Here is a 16,986-nt window from a genome sequence, read left to right as displayed (position 1 = left end):
TTCAGCCAGATTTTCCTTACGCAAAACTCCACCATGAGGTGCCCTCAAACACCAAAACAGACACACACAAAGCACGAAAACTTCCTCCAGGTTCTGGGAGGCTGCAGGAGGGAAGGGGGGGGAGGGGGAGGGAGCACTGCAGGCTCTAAATTGCCCTTCCTGTCCCCCCCTTTTCCTTCTGACATTTCTGGCTCCCCCCTTTGCTGCCTCCCCCATGGCCGCCCCATCTTCTTGCTTAATACAGATCCTCTCCAGGGAGGGAGGAGCCCCCTTTGCAGCCCCACAGCTGAACTCAGCCCCCCCTCTTGGAAGTCCCAGGGGAGGAGATGGGGAGGCATCATCTGGCCCCGCCCAGCCTTCTCCTCCCTGAAAGGGGCGGAGCCTCCCTCCCTCCGGCCCCTGCCCATCAACCACCCCTGCAGTATAGACCTTCATGGGGGCTGCTTTACAAGGAAAAGGGGGATCCCGACCCACAGAAAGAAAGGAAGAGGGAGATTCCTACACAATCGGGGTTCAGGGGCGGGAAACCTGAAGGAGCCGGTCCGTCCAGACGTTCTCAGCAAGGGAGACACGTGTTTCAAGGAAGGAAATCGCCCTTTTCTCTTGTGAAGCTGATGATACTCAGCTGTACATCTCCATCCCAGACCACCCCAACGATGCCCTTGATGTGATGTCCCGCTGCCTGGAGGCCGTGCGGGCCTGGATGGGGAGGAACAGGCTCAGACTCAACCCCTCCAAGACCGAATGGCTGTGGCTTCCGGCGCCCCGATATAGTCAGCTGGTGTCATCGCTGACTATTGGGGGTGAATCTTTGCCCCCCACAGAGAGGGCTCGCAATCTGGGTGTCCTCCTGGACACACGGCTGTCTTTAGAAGAGCACATGACGGCCGTGGCCAGGGGGGCCTTTTATCAGGTTCGCCTGATTCGCCAGTTGCAGCCCTTTCTGGATCGGGACGCCTTGCGCACGGTCACTCACGCCCTTGTCACCTCCCGGTTGGACTATTGTAATGCTCTCTACATGGGGCTCCCCTTGAAGAGTACTCGGAGGCTCCAACTGGTCCAGAATGCGGCCGCGCGGGTGGTTATGGGTGCAACCCGTTGCGCCCACGTGACACCCCTCCTGCGCGAGCTGCACTGGCTCCCAGTGGTCTTCCGGGTGCGATTCAAGGTGTTGGTTACCACCTTTAAAGCGCTCCATGGCATAGGACCCGGGTACCTCCGAGACCGACTTCTGCCACCAGTAGCCTCCCACCGACCAGTCCGCTCCCACAGAGAGGGTCTCCTCCGGGTGCCATCAGCCAAGTTATGTCGGCTGGCGACGCCCAGGGGGAGGGCCTTCTCTGTGGGAGTCCCAGCCCTGTGGAATGAACTGCCCCCCGAAATACGAAAGATTTCCGACCTCCGGGTGTTTCGCTGCGCACTGAAGACCCTGTTGTTCCGCCAGGCCGGGCTATTAACATAACGTTTTAAATTGGGGTATTTTAAATTTCTGGGATTTTAATTGGAGCCTAATTATTTAATGATTTTAAATTTTAAATTGTTGTTGTGTTTTTTGTGTTTTAAATAGGCTGTACACCGCCCTGAGTCCTTCGGGAGGAGGGCGGTATAGAAATAAAATTATTATTATTATTATTATTAAAGCCAAGAGATCCCTACGGAGATTCCCCCGTGAAGGGGGAGGATCCAGCTGGATTAGGAGGGATCCCTGCAGATCCTGCCTGGACTGTCAGCTGAGGGTTTTCCTGGCTTCCCTTCGGATTGGGGGGAGCGTGTGACCCCCAAGTCCTGGCTGGCTGTGGGGCTGCCCCTCCCCCCTTGTCATCCAGCGCAGCTGCTGGGGGTCCCTCCTCCCATTCTGAGCCCCGAAGGACCCCTCGAGCTCTGCATCCACTTTGCCCTCCTGGACTCTCGGCAGCTCCAGTTTAGGCTCCTTCTGGGCACTGTGGGAACTCAGAGGGTATCTAGTCCGCCCCTCCAGTCCAGGCGCCCAGAGAAAGGGAGAGTGGAGGAGAATTGGGGGGGGGGGGCAAAAGGCAGAGGACATTCTCCCCCGAAGCTGGCATGAAAGACCCCCCAGATTGCAGCCCCCCAAGACTGAAGGGATCCCCTCCCCCACTTTCTCCGCTTCTCTCTCTGCGCCGAACTATCTCCTGCATCGGACGAAGTCGAGGGAGGCTCTGCCCGGAGACCGATGACGCTGCAGAAGGGAGGATTCCCATTGGTCCTCCTGCTCTTTGAAGACATTCCCTCTTCCGAAGTCCGAGGGAACCTCCTCCCCCCCTCCAGACCCTCCGATTCCTCCTCTGGGGCTGGGAGAGTCTTTCTCCTCCCTTTGGGGCGCTTGTGGGGAGCCTCCATGGCTTTGGCTGGGCTCCCCCTGATGCTGCTGCTGGGGGCGCTGGCCCGGATCCCCGGGAGCGAAGGGGGGGAGGAGACCCCCGGTAAGGAGGGGGCTGGGCGGGGGAGGAGGGGGCTGGGAAGGGGGAAGGAAGCCTCCAGCAGCCTCGATCTCTGCGTGGTCTCCTCCCCCTTCCTCCCCACAGCCCCCCCCCCAGGAGGACGGAGAGGGACCCTAACCCTAACCCTTCCCCCATGTAGCCAGGTGGGGGTGGCAGCCTCTCCTGTGCCTGGGTGGGAGGGGGCTGCAGGAAAAGAGGAAGGGAGGAAAAGCGAAAGGGGGAAACTGAGGCATTTTCAGCCCTGAATCCCCAGAAGGGAAAAAAGGCATTTGAGCAAAAGTCTTTTTCCTTCTTCAGAAACTTCACTTTTTCTCCTCAATCTCAACTTTGAGGCTGTGAAGGTCAGGCAAGAGGGGGGCTTCGGGCCCTTCCTGGGGAGCCCCTGAATTTGGGGTGGAGGCCAGGAACTCCCATAATCTCCCTGGAGGGGACGGGGAAGTAAGGGAGAAGGAGAGGGCAGGAGACCCTCCCTTTGAGAGGCTGTTTTTGGGGAGGGGGGGAGGAATCAGGAGTCCCTGAAAGGGAGGGAGCTGGGCTGAAGATATCAGGGAAGAAGAAAGGGGGGAACCCTGGGAGAGTCGGTCTAGATGTCCTCATTGTGCCCCCTCCCCAGATCCCCTCCCAAAGGAAGAGAGAATGGGGGAGATGGACGTTACTTTCCCTCCGGCCCTCCCCACCCCCAATTCCTGTCCCTTGAGATCCAACCTTCCCTGCAGAGAGGAGATCTGCCCAACCAGTTGAGCTTCTGCCTGCCTTTTTCCTCCCTGGGAGGCTGGAGGAGGTCCCTCCCCTCCCCCCTTTCTTCCCCCCCCCTCCAGACCCCCCCAGGAAGCCTCCCTTCCTCTCTGGGACTGAGAGAGTTCCCTTTCCCTCCCCCAGGGGGCGTCTTCCCCCAGTCTCTCTCGGAAGGTCCCCCGCCCCGCCCCCTCCTCTTCTACTAGTGGCTGGGAGCGATGGGCCCTGGAGTCCCTCCTGACAGCCTTCCTTCCCCTCCTCCTCCTCCCCTTCACAGCCCATTTCTTATACCAGACGAAGTCCGAGTGCCGCTTCCTCAACGGGACGCAGCGGGTGCGGTTCCTGGACTGGGACATCTACGACCGGCAGGAGATCCTTTACTTCGACAGCGACCTCGGGCAGTTCGTGGCCGTCACGGAGTTGGGGAAGGTGGAAGCGGACGCCTGGAACAGGGATGAGCGCATCCTGCAGTACAAGAAGGCCTCCGTGGATCGCTTCTGCCGACACAACTACTGGGTGTACAGCTACCAGGCGGCCAAGAGGGAGGAGCGCACGATTGGCCGGAGAGGTGAGTCTGGGGGGGAGGGAGGGAGGGGGGCTCTTCCCTGGGAGGGGGACGCCAGGACCCCCCCCCTTCATTTCATTTCATTCCTTGGGATCCTCCCTGATGGAGGTTTTGCTCCTCATTTATTTATTTATTTATTCTGCACTCTCAGATGGACAAAATCTTCTTCCCAGGCTCCAAACTCTCCTCCTGCCTGGAATCTGGAATCTCTTCGATCCATTTCCCATCCACCCCCAGAAAATCCATCCAAATATGATTTTTTTTCGGTGGGAGGGGAATCCAGCAAGGTCTCTCTCTCTCTCCTGCTCAGTGCAGGCAGTCCTCCACTTAACAACAGTTTGTTTAGTTGAAAGTTACAACAGCAGTGAAAACAAATGACTTATGACCCTTTTTCACACTTACGACCGTTGCAGCCTCCCCAGGGTCACGTGATCCAAGTCCAGATGCTTGGCAAGGGACTCGTACTTGTGACGGTCACAGCGTCCTGGAGTCACGTCATCCCCTTTTGCGACCCTCCGATATGCAAAGTCCGTCGAGAAGCCGGATTCACTTAACTACCCTGCTACTCATTTAACAACTGCAGTGATTCACTTAATGACTGGGGCAAGAAAGGTCGTAACATGGGGCAACATTCATTGAACAAACGTCTCACTTAGCAACAGAAATCTTGAGCTCAATTGTGGTCCTAAGTCGAGGACTCCCTGTATTTACATATATATTTCTCTCTATCCCTGATTCATTTCTACCCTATTCAGGAACTTCCCGTCTCCCTCCCTCTTCCCACCCAGAAGCCCCTCCCTCTCTTCCTCTGCTCCAGAAATGCTGCTTTTGGCACTTTGGGATAAAACCTTATTTTTTACCCAACATAAAAAAAAAAGAATTAGTGGACACTTTTTCACTTGTCGACCCCTTTCTATGGATCTTCTGCTTTTCCAGTCATTTCCAGTCCAGCAGCTTTTCAATCCAATAAAGAAAGAAATGAGTAACGGAAGCAGCCTAGAATTTGTAATCATGATTCAAAGCTTAAACCGAGATCTAAAAACCCCAATGATAGGAATCCTGATCTCTTCCGTCGTCCTTCCTGGGGAGGCTCCTGATTTGGGGGGAGAGAATCCAAAAACACCCACAAACCTTAAAACTGAATTTGGGGTCAGAAGGAATAAATTGGGCCTCCATTCAGCCCTGAAGCCTCAGATTCTTTCATTCTCCCTTCCAGATTCCTTCAAAATTGCCTACATTTCTTTTTCTCATTTTATTTCTTTGTCTAATAAAAATCTTCTATATTTCTTTTATTGACTGATGGGGTTTCAGAGGCCAAAAGCATTGCGCAAATCAAGGATTTTAGCTGCCCTTGTTGCCATTCAGCCTTTCCAGAGAAATTATTGTACATTATGTCAGGTATGCTTCCTTCAGTATCCAGGAAAGGAAAACCCAAACTCAAGCATTTTGAAGAATTTAGTACTTTTACTGAATATGAAATGAATAGCAACCCAGTAAAGCTGGAAGTGAGCAAAATGCGCGAAATGCATCTACTAAGCTTCTCCCCCCCCTCGTGTTCATAAATCATCAGCCAATCCAAAGGTCTTCCAAAGGTCAGGTGGCAACACGTCTGGCAGCGTCATTCATCAGGAATGTAGGGCAGTTGGTCAGCCGTCCCCTTTTGAAGATTCAGTTTCGTTTCTCACGAAGTCCCATCCTACAAAGACAAAACCACCTCCTGCTCCCTTCCCCCCCTTTGCTCCATAACTAATCCCTCCCCGTTTCTTATGGCAGCTGAAGCAGGTAAGCTGAGGCTGACATTCGGCCCCCCTTGCAGAAGAGACGTTATTCCTAAGTAAAAGGAAAGAAGAGAGAGAGAAACAGAATATATACAATAATTATGGTTTATCTGGGTATTTGGTATAGAATTGTTGTACTTTCTTGGGAGCTCGGACATCCCGTTTATTCACCCATTCAGCCTGAGATAAAGGAAAATGTTTCCAGGCAATCAGATATTGGACTTTACCATGGTGTTTTCTCGAGTCCAAAATTTCCCTAACCTCAAAATGTTGCTCCCCCTCTATGAGAATGGGAATTGGAGGGGTGCTTTGATCAGCCCTTAGGGGAGATGAGTGTTCAGGTTTCAATAAACTAACATGAAATACAGGATGTATTCGTCTCAGGGTTTTTGGCAATTCCAATTCAACTGTTACTGGATTTATCAGTCTAATCACACGGAATGGTCCTACATACTTAGGCCCCAGCTTTTTGGACTTCTGGGTGGTTTGTAAGTATTTGGTAGACAAATAGACTTTGTCCCCCACTTTATAAATGTGAGCTGGGGACCTTTTCTTATCGGCTTGGGCCTTATGAGCCCGGTGTGCCTCATCTAATGTCTTCCGAGTCACTGCCCAGGTGCTCTTTAATTGTTCAATCCAATCCATCAAGGAGGGATTTTGGGGATCATCTTGTGGTAGCTCGGGAATGGGTACAAAATCCTGGCCAGATGCGACCTTAAAAGGGGTGAATCCGGTGCTACTGTGTACAGAATTGTTATATGCCACTTCTGCAAATGGCAACAAGTGTACCCAATTGTCTTGCTGGTAATTTACGTAACACCTAAGGTATTGTTCGAGCATCCCATTGGTTCTTTCACAGGCCCCATTTGTCTGAGGGTGGTGACTGGAACTCAACCCCTGTGCGGAGCCTATCAGTTTCAAAAACTCCCTCCAGAAACTGGAAGTAAATTGCACACCCCTGTCAGAAATTATTCTTTTCGGAGATCCATGTAGTCGGTAAATCTGCCGAATAAACAGTTTTACGAGGGTTTTTGCTGAAGGGATCTTTGAGCAAGGGATGAAATGTACTTGTTTGGAAAACAAATCAGTTACTACCCAAATGACAGTGCAGCTTTTACTCTCTGGTAAGTCCACAATAAAATCCATAGATATTTCCTTCCATGGGGCGTTCGGTCTAGCCACACTTTGCAGCAATCCAGGGGGTTTTCCTAGAGGTCTTTTAGCCGAAGCACATACTGGACAGCTAGCCACATATGCCTCTATGTCCTTTTTAAGTGCAGGCCACCAAAATTGTCTCTTAACAAGATGTAAAGTCTTGACAAACGCAAAGTGTCCTGCGGCCTTGGCATCATGAGCATATTTCAATACGGTTGGTCTTAATGTGGTTGGAACATACAATTTCGATCCAACTCAAGCTAGTCCGTCGCGAAGTGTGCATTCATTCGAGTGGGTCTTAAACCACTCGTCAGTTTTTAGCGCTTCTCGTAATTTTTCGAGTAAATCCCCCGAGAGTTCTGGTTCGGTTTTACTCTGCGCTCTGGTAGTGACAGGTGTTGCCAATTGCGTTAAGGGGATCATTGGTTGAACCACTTCCTTCTTTATGCTGTTGTACTGTGGCAATCTGGAAAGTGCGTCCGCCATGAAATTTTTTTCCCCAGGAAGGTAACGTAAAGTGAAATTGAAACGCTTGAAATGTTGGGCCCAGCGCGCCTGTTTGGGTGATAGTTTGCGTGGTGTTTTTAATGCTTCTAGATTCTTATGATCAGTCCACGCTTCGAAAGGGTGTTTCGCCCCTTCTAAAAATTGTCTCCATGTTAACAGCGCCCATCTAACTGCAAACGCTTCTTTCTCCCATATGGCCCATCTCCTTTCCGTGTCTGATAGTTTACGGGACGTGTAAGCACAGGGTTGTAATATCCCGTTCTCATTCTTTTGCAAGAGTATTGCTCCTACAGCGACATCGCTAGCATCAGCTTGTACTACAAAAGGTTGTTCTATGTCGGGGTGTTTGAGCACAGGTTCAGCGGCAAACAGTCGTTTCAGTTTTTTGAAAGCAGCTTGACAGTCCATAGTCCATTCTAGTGGTTTCGAGGGTTTGGGTTTTACTTCCCCTTTGGTTTTTAGCAAGTCTGTAATTGGCAGCGTGATTTTCGCGAAAGAGGGGATAAATTGTCTATAAAAGTTTGCGAACCCTAAGAAACTCTGTAACTGTTTACGGGTGCGTGGTGCGGCCCATTCTATCACTGCCCGGACCTTTTCCGGGTCCATCTCTATTCCCTCATGCGATATACGATATCCAAGATAGTCGATTTTGTCTTGGTGGAATTCACATTTAGAAAGTTTGGCATAGAGTTCAGCTGCTCTGAGTTTATTCAAGACCGCTCGAACCAATCTTACATGGTCGGCCATGTTGTCAGAATAAATTAGAATATCGTCCAAATAGACCAACACCCCCTTATATAGGTGCTCATGCAACACTTCATTGATCAACTGCATGAATACAGCCGGGGCTCCCTGTAGTCCAAAAGGGAGTACTCTAAACTGGAAACATCCCAGTGGGCAATTAAATGCTGTCTTCCATCATCTCCCTCTTTTATTCTCACTCTGTAGTATGCCTCTCTTAAATCAAGTTTGGTAAAAAAATTTCCCTTCCCTAAATGGGCTAACATGTCCTTCATGAGTGGGAGGGGATAGACATTTTCTACGCAAATGGCGTTCATGTTTCTATAATCAACTACTAATCTGAAGGATCCATCTTTCTTTTCGCGGAACATTACTGGCGCTGCCACCTTGGGTTTGGCTCATTCGATGAATCCCCGTTCTAAGTTTTTGTCAATAAAATTTCGCAATTCCCCCAATTCTCGAGGTGTCATGGGGTAAATTTTTGGTTTGGGAAGCTTCACCCCTGGGAGTATTTCAATGGTGCAGTCAGTGGCCCTGTGGGGAGGCAGAGCATCCGATGCTTTTTCGCTAAACACTTCCTTGAGGTCCCAATATTCCTTTGGAATTTTCTCTTCTCCCTCAATATAGTTAATGGCTACTGCCGCCCTTTCTGGTTTTATGTCGTCCCTCAGGGGGGGGCCTTCCTTTCCCGGAGTTGGTTCTGCCGTGCGGATGCGTAGGACCCCCGTTTTCCAATTTACTTGTGGGTTCCATTTGCGAAGCCAGGGCAGTCCTAGAATGAGGGGTCTTTCCATACCAGGGTCTACAATAAATCTGAGATTCTCTACATGGTTCCCCAACTGCAATTCAAGGGGTTCAGTCATAAAGCTAGCTGGGCCCCCTCCTGCAATCGACCCGTCTAATTGGCAAAATGCAATGGGTCTTTTTAAAGTTTTTAGTCTCAGTCCCATTTCCTCCACTACTTTGGGGCTAATTATGCACCTAGTGCACCCCGAGTCCAACAGGGCTAACAATTGCGCGTGAGCCCCTGTGGAGGGCACTCTTATTTCTACGGGGATGAGTAAGGGTTCTTCTGTGTGACTCACCCGATCGTCGGTGTCGGAGTCGGAGTCCGTCTCGCTGTCGTCATCGTTGGTCGGAGTTCCCAACTCACCCTGGTTTCGGGGAGTGAACTCAACGACTTCTCCTTTCAGGGCGGTGCCGCGGGTTTTGGCAGGTATTGTGTCGCTTTTCTTTTGGCCGGCCCCGGCAGCTTTTGGCGGTGGCTTGGAGAAACATTCGGCCGCCCGGTGACCCTCCTTCCCACATTTGAAACAGGTGAAGGGCTTTGACTTGGGTTTGAATTCGGTCTTCCCGCCAGTCATCTTGGGTGCCCCCTTACGGTGGAAAGAGGATGGCTGGTCCCCCATCCGCCTTCCTCGGAGTTCGCTCCATCTCAGCTCGATCTCTACATCCTCAGCTACTACGTACCATCTATCCAAATCATCGGGGACCCCCATGCTTCTGCAGTCTCGATATATCTCTTCATTCAGCCCATCCTTGAAACTCTCTAAAAGAGCCATTTCTGACCAGCCTGTCATATAGGGTGCCAGTTCACGAAACTCTTGGATATACTCTGCTACCGGCCTCCGGCCCTGCTGAATGCTCTTCATTCTGAGTCTCGCCTTTCGTTCAGCTAAATGGTTTTCAAAACGCCTCCTAAGGGCCCTCATGAACTGGTTGTAATTTCTCAGCAAGAGGGAGTTGTTATTGTGGAGAACCACCATCCACTCAGCAGCTACTCCCTCTAGGGCATTCATGACGCTTCTAACTTTAGCCACCTCTGTTTCGTAGTCCTCCCCCCAATCCTGCATGTGGTTCCACACTTGGGTCAGGAAAAGTCCCAAGGCTTTAGGATTTCCATCAAACTTCCCAGGAAGGGGGGGGATTTTTGGTTTTTTACGTCTACGGGGGGGGGGGGGGCCTGCAAGGCTGGGGTTCTCTGGCCGGCTGCATCTCTCCCTCGAGCTGCCGAAGCCTGGGATGTTTCCTCCTCAAACTCTTCCTCTCTCCCGCAGGCCGTCTCTTCTGGCTCCCCCCTGGGGCCTGCTCCCCCCTTCTCCACAGGAATTCCAAAAGACTCACGGTTTTTTCTGCTTTCTTCTACATCACGGAAAAGCTGCAAGGCTTGTTCTATCATGAGACGTTCCTTTTGCTCTTGCATCCACACTGCCTCCTTTTTACGGGGTCTGGAAGTCATCACTCCCCGGGGGTCCTCCCCCCAGTCCGGCAGTCTCCCCACTCCTTTCGACCATCTAGCTTCCTCCGGCTCCAAACGGAGTCTTTCCAACCATTCTGCAGTCTCTTTCTACGCTTGGAGGGCGGCTGCCATTGAACTCGCTGCCCCCATTTGCTCTTCTCCATCACTCCCTCGATCTGACATATTTTGGATTTACAGTCCCCTCGGTTTTTGTCCGGGATGACTGGATGTGACTTCCAGCTTAATGTCAGGTATGCTTCCTTCAATATCCAGGAAAGGAAAACCCAAACTCAAACATTTTGAAGAGATTAGTACTTTTACTGAATATGAAATGATCGCAACCCAGGTAAAGCTGGAAGTGAGCAAAACGCGCGAAATAGCATCTACTAAGCTTCTCCCCCCCCCCGTGTCCATTGGTCATCAGCCAATCCAAGGGTCTCCCAAAGGTCAGGTGGCATCACGTCTGGCAGCGTCATTCATCAGGAATGTAGGGCAGTTGGTCAGCCATTCCCTTTGAAGATCCACTTTCGATTCTTTGGAAGACACGTCCTACAATGAGAAAAAAAACACCTCCTGCATCTTCCCCCCTCCCTTCGCCCCCATAACTAATCCCTCCCCCATTTCTTATGGCAGCTGAAGCAGGCAAAGCTGAGGCTGACACTCTCCTCCTGTCTGGAATCTGGGATCCCTTCGATCCATTTCCCCCCCCCCAAGAAAATCCATCCAAATAGGGTTTTTTTGCGGGGGGGTCTCTCTCTCTCTCTCCTGCTCAATCCTGCTTGTCTCCTTAATATGGATCTTCTGCTTCTTTTTCTACCTTTTTCATTTCCTTCTTTTTTTTTGGTCTTTCTTCATTCAGAGTCATTTCCAGTCCTGCAGCTTTTCAATCCAATAAAGAAACAAATGAGTAACGGAAGCAGCCTAGAATTTGTAATCATGATTCAATGCTTAAACCGAGATGTAAAAACCCCAATAACAGGAATCCTGATCGCTTCCGTCTTCCTTCCTGGGGAGGCTCCTGATTTGGGGGGAGAGAGTCCAAAAATACCCACAAACCTTAAAACTGAATTTGGGGTCATAGGAAAGAAATTGGGCCTCCATTCAGCCCTGAAGCCTCAGATTCTTTCATTCTCTCTTCCAGATTCCTTCAATGTTGCCTACATTTCCTTTTCTCCTTTTATTTCTTTATGTAATAAAAATCTTCTATATTTCTATCCACTGATGGGGTTTCAGAGGCCAATCAAGGATTTTAGCTGCCCTTGTTGCCATTCGGCCTTTCCAGGGAAATTATATTCCTTTCATTCGAATCAGAGAAGTCTTGAAAGCATCATAACTTAAGAACTGGTTAAGTTTAATGTTCCCATTGCAACTCCAGAGATTCTCCAAAAATAACATCTCACCATAGAATCCAATAAGATCTTTCTTCCATAAGAGGAAAACCTCCAGATCCTAAGAGAGAAAAGCCTCTTGGAGCATTTGCTCCTTCTGGAGATTATTCAATATTTTAGGGGAACCAAAAGAGATTTTGCTCTCCACATATTCAGTCTGGAGGGAAAACTCACTTTCACTCCTAAATTCTTCCCTGCGAAACCTGGGAGGATTTTCAGCTGCCACATAAGATGCATTTGGAAATGTTTTTCCTACCAAAGAGGAGATTTATTTATTTATTTATTATTCAAATTTCTATACCGCCCTTCTCCTTTCGGACTCAGGGCGATGAACAGCCAAAAATAAAACATTTGGGCACAAAAGTTAAAATAAGTTTAAAATAATTAAATAAGATTTGGCCCATAATTTAAAACATTTCCATTTCCAAAACATTTTCGTGGAGATAATAATATTCACCTGTTTAATTTGTTTCTGGATGAAATTTAAAGTTTATTTTTCCCCTACAAACAGGCCAACATTCTTGTCATCTGGCACAGTACTTGAAATAATTCTCCTTCCAATAATATTTAACATAGAGATTTCACTTTCACTTTTATTCATTTCTCTAGTGATTTTTTCATAACCTCTGAAAGTGCCCCAAGTGCCAATTGTGTTGGTGTTGTGAGGTGTCTCTTTTGTGGGCCTCTCAGGGCCTCCCTCCCTCCTCCCTCCTTTTGGGGGTCTCTGGGGGGATTTTCCCTTCAGGGAAAGGAGCTTCATCAGCTGCCCAAAGACTCCAAAGCCCATCCTCCCCTCCTCTTTTCCTCCCTCCCCTCCTTCCTTCCTTCCTTCCTTCCTCTGGCTCAGGGACAGGACCAAAATCTCTGGATGTTTTGTGAAAAACCTTTAGCTGCTCACAAGCTTCATCCACATAAATAGAATGCATTTTTATTATAAATCCAAAATGGTGATCCTGAATTACATTGTGATTCGTATAATTTCTTCTTCGTCAAAAGTATTATTTTTACTTCCATGAAAATACTTCAGACAAGAGGCCAATAATTCTCCAGGGGTTCCTCTTCTTTATTAAAAGAACAGGAATATTCATTAAATTCCGTGTATTTTAAGCCAATTATTGGTCAGCCTCCAGTTTAGGAGACCTGAAATCACAGGATGTTTCTTGAGTCTCTTTGGGGGAATTTTCTCTTCCTTTTTCTTTGACTTCTGAGCTGACTTTTCTCTCCGGAGAAATCCAGGCGTCTCCTTCCCCCGAGAGGCCAAAGCTTTTCTCTGGCCACCAAGAGAGGCTCTCAACCTTCCCTCAACTCTCCCCAAAATTATATATATGTATATAAAGAACTTAATGAATCCTGCTGAATCAATCTGCCTGTGGCTGCTTTCTGGATTTGATTTTTACAAGAAACTCTGATTTATATCTGTCTCCTATTTTACTACATTAGGCATCAAGCTTGATATCAAAAATAAATATTGAATAACATGATGTGGGGCAGCTAAAATGTGCTTTCTCCTCCTGCTGTTTTGAATCAAAAGGTCTATTAAATGGAATTCCTGGATGGGCCGAGGGAGAAAGTTGTGTCCCTCGGGAGGTATTTAAAAGGGAAAAAAAATACCTTTTTCCGATCTAATTAAAATCTCCAGCAACTCCCATCTGGCCAAATTGGAACCCCAAAATCTTCACTTTTGCAGTCTTGTAAATAAGGAGGTTTGGGATGGGCTATAAAAATAAAAATGGAAAAATACCAAATTGCAGCTTTAAAATCTGATCCTTCCATTTTCTTGCTAAAAGTCTTTTTCTCATCCAAAATGTGCATTTCTGTTAAAAAAAAAAGCCATTTTCAGTTTGTAAAGCCACTGCCTTCTTTTAGCAATTCCACAAAGGCCTTTAATGTCCCAAGAGGCAAATGGGATTTTCCTGAAAAAAGAAAACAACTCACACCTGAAATGTTGCTATTTGTCTGCATGGAAACCTGACCAGATCCCAGGTTGGAATTACAAATAACCATTTAAAAATGGGTTGTTCTTAAGCATTATAGAATTTACTCTTAATAAGAAAATCCCTCAACAGGAAAACAAAAAGGTTAGCAAAGGACTCTGGGCTGGGATGGATCTATTGTCAACTCTCTTGGGGGGCTCATCCAGACCCCTCCCCACCTCCTTCCCCAGGAATGGCCGGTTCCTGCGGCTGGGAAGGAGGCCGGCTGGGTGCAGGCAGAGCCTGGTCTGGGGTGGGTCTCCCTCTGAATCCCCCCCAAAGCCCCCCCAGGAAGGATCCTTGAGAGATCAAGAGATCCCCCAAAACCTCTTCTGCCCTTCCTGCTCTGAAGGGGGGATCCAGGGTTTCTCATCTTCAATGGGGGAGAAACTTTTCCTTCAGGGGATTCTGGCAGTTATGGGGAGCAAAGGGCTGCCCCCCATTGGGCTCCTTTGCCCTTTCCTTCAAAATGCCTCTTTCTGTTGAGGCTGCCTAAAATTGGGGGGTTTTGCAGCCACATCACACTTTGCACTTTTCCCCCTGAAATCTTCTGCTGATGTTTTTGTTTATTTCTGCATCTTGTGGATCCTAAAGGGAGAAAAGGGAAAGTGGAAGGAGAAATTTTCTCTGTCCAAATAAAACTTTTTGAAAAGTGATTGAAACACCGAAGAAAATTGGGACAAAGATCAGCTTTTCTCTCCTCTTGTCTCCCCTCCCTCTGCCTCTGCCCCTCCCCTCCCCTCCCCTCTCTCTTTTTCTTTCTTTCTTGGACTCCCGGAGAGCAGGGGGCAGTCACGGCTAGGAGAGAGTCTGTAAGTCTTTGGATTAGTTGTGGCCACTTTGGCAAATAAATTTAATAAATAATTAAGCTTACTAAACAAACAAATAAACAAATGTTGTGGTATTAGATCTAATTAAAAGTGTGGTTTCATTTTCAACAAGATCCAAGAATCATCCGACTCGTGCTGCGTCTGTCCTTCCCGTCTTCTGCGTCGTTTCTTTCCTGTTGTGTCTCTCATGTGCCTCCTTCTCCTCCTTCCCTCCAGCCAAGCCCACCGTCTCCATCTCCCCCACCAAGATGGAGCCCTCTTCCCCCAACACCATCCTCCTCTGCACCGCAACCGGCTTTTACCCCGTGGAGATCGAGGTCCAGTGGCTGAAGAACGGGCGGCTGGAGGAGGAGGGCGTGGCCTTTGGGGAGGAGCTCCAGAACGGAGACTGGACCTACCAGCTCCAGGTGATGTTGGAGACCCAGCCCCAACGGGGGGACGTCTACACTTGCAAGGTGGGGCATGCCAGCCTGGAGGCTCCCATCACCGTCCAGTGGGGTAAGTCCCTCCCCTCCCTCCCCTCCTGGTCTGTGGACCCCATCCTGCCCTCCCTGTGGGGGGAGACGGAATGGAGCCTCCTGGGGGAAGGTGGGCCTGATCCTCCTGCTCAGGTGAGGCTCCTTCTCCTTCCCCAGAGCCCCGTTCCTCCAGCTCTGCCAGGAGCAAACTCTGGACGGGGATCATGGGGGCCGTGATAGGAGTGGCCTTCCTGGCTGTGGGGCTCTTCTCCTACCTGAAGAGCAAGAAAGGTGAGTCTGGGGGGCTGGAGGGGAGGTTGTGGGGAGGGGACCCTCTAGGGGAGGCCTCTCCTCAAGCTTAGCAGGTGGCCAGGAGGGGCCCCTGGAGGAATATTTATGGCAGCTTCTCTTGTTCGAGGGGCTATAAGTGAAGATCCTGCAACCTATTATGGGCTATCAATGGGGAGGGGGTCCCGCTGAGTCCTCCAGCCCACGAAGGGTTCTGATTGGGTCTTTTTCTCCTTCCAGCAATTTCCATCCAACCTCCTGCAGGTGAGTTTCTCCTCTTCCCCCTCATCTCAACCTCTCCTAAGAGTTATAGGTGGCTTTTAAAATTCCTTAATTGTTCCTTTAAAAAAAAAAAAAAAACTTGCCTGAACAATATCTCCTGGTTGTGGATAGAGCAGTTTTTTGGATTTTGGGCAACGTTTCTTTACAGAGACCTGAAAAAGTATTGCAATCAAAAACAAAAGCACACACAAACGCTAAAATCTTGCCAGAATTTTTCCAAGTTTTGGGAAATTGCAGAAGGGAAGGGAAGAGAAGGGAAGGAGGGGAGGCATTCCTTCTCACTCCTCCCTTGGGGAGGGAGCACCCCAGGTTTAAATTCCCCCACGCATTTTGTAAGCAACCCACCCATTTTGTTAGGCCACGCCCACACAGTCACATTAATACCCCACCAAGCCACGCCCACAGAACCAGTAGTAACAAATTTTGCATTTCACCCCTGGGTGACACCCATGTTACTATGCACTGCGGTATTGTAGGCCACTTCAGCAAATGGCAGGAGATCTGCCCAGCTAAATTGCTGATAATGAACATAGCATCTCAGGAATTGTTCTATCATTGCATTAACTCGTTCTCTACCTCCATTCGTCCTCGGGTGGGAGGTGGAGCTGAGTCCTTGAGATGAAACTATCAACTTAATGAACTCCCTCCAAAACTTTGCCCTGAACTGCACCCCACCCTCCGGTCCGAGAGGATCCTTCTTGGCACCCCATACAGACTCCTTTGGGTTCATCAGTTGGAACCTGGACAGGCTCTTCTTCCTGACCCCCCTTCTCCTTGTGAGAATTCCCACAATTTCTGGGCAAGTGAGCCCAGGCTCCCCCCTTTGCTGCCACCCCCATCGTAGCCCCGTCTTCTTTCTTCATATGAAGCATCCCAGCCTTTTCCTCCCTGAAATGGGCGGATTCTCTCTCTATGTGTCCCTGCCTGTCAACCACCCCCCCTGCAGTGTGGGTCTGCCTTGGGGGTGGGGGATGAAAGGGAAGAAGAATATATTATTTACAGTAAAAGTGTCTCTTTATATTCTGATTTTCTCCCCCATCTCTTTTTCTACAGCACTCATGAATTAATCCTGCTCTCCGATGCAAAAGCATATTTTTTCTTTAACAGCTGATGACTCTTTGTCCTGTTTGCAACCTGTGAGAAATGGAGGCTGAAGGTGGCAGTTTGGGGGGAGGAGGAGAATGGCAGCCTGGAGCTTCTCCTGCTGAGACACACATACACACCAGCTTCCTTTCAGGGCCTCTCTTCCTTGTGAGGGAGGGGTGGAGACCATCTAGACTGTCCCCAGGGATGCTAGGTGGACCTGTCACTCCAGACCCCTCAACTCTCCTGGCTTTGAACCCACAGCAGCTTCATCTACATTATTCTTCCTCCCACTCACTTCCCTTCCCTTCGCTTTGCTATAAAAGAATAAACTTCAGATGTAAGAAAACCCTGGAATCCTCCCTTCCTCTTCCTCCTCTTCCTCTTTGCTGCCCCCGCAGGAGGCTCCTCCCTCCGCTGCCTCTGGATCCACCATCCAGGCTACTTTGGGCCCGAAGCCAGAACTGGTTCAGGAGGAGGGTGGGCAGATCCAGGGAGGTGAAGG

The 16,986-nt window shown here is 49.4% G+C and overlaps 1 protein-coding gene across 1 annotated transcript; it reads left to right on the top strand.

Annotated features, from left to right (window-relative positions):
* Window positions 1-2,191: 2,191 nt before the first annotated feature.
* LOC139311639 (H-2 class II histocompatibility antigen, E-S beta chain-like) lies at window positions 2,192-16,830 on the top strand. Its single transcript, XM_070936124.1, has 6 exons — window positions 2,192-2,441; window positions 3,472-3,762; window positions 14,587-14,868; window positions 15,006-15,119; window positions 15,357-15,380; window positions 16,452-16,830. Exons 1-6 carry the CDS (start codon window positions 2,192-2,194, stop codon window positions 16,463-16,465), a joined length of 975 nt encoding a protein of 324 aa, XP_070792225.1. The 3' UTR covers window positions 16,466-16,830.
* The last annotated feature ends 156 nt before the right edge of the window (window positions 16,831-16,986 follow it).

This window comes from Pituophis catenifer, unplaced genomic scaffold (assembly GCF_029215685.1).
Source record: "Pituophis catenifer annectens isolate HBS135680 unplaced genomic scaffold, rPitCat1.0.hap2 SCAF_2, whole genome shotgun sequence".
Lineage (NCBI taxonomy): Eukaryota > Metazoa > Chordata > Lepidosauria > Squamata > Colubridae > Pituophis > Pituophis catenifer.
This window is presented reverse-complemented; position numbering and strand designations above follow the sequence as displayed.

Bases quoted from the DNA above. Each gene is read 5' to 3' on its own strand.
- LOC139311639 (XM_070936124.1), top strand. From the start codon at position 2,192: ATGACGCTGCAGAAGGGAGGATTCCCATTGGTCCTCCTGCTCTTTGAA. The intron at 3,763-14,586 runs GTGAGTCTGGGG...CCTTCCCTCCAG, and splicing joins GCGCACGATTGGCCGGAGAG to CCAAGCCCACCGTCTCCATC. The intron at 14,869-15,005 runs GTAAGTCCCTCC...CTCCTTCCCCAG, and splicing joins TCCCATCACCGTCCAGTGGG to AGCCCCGTTCCTCCAGCTCT.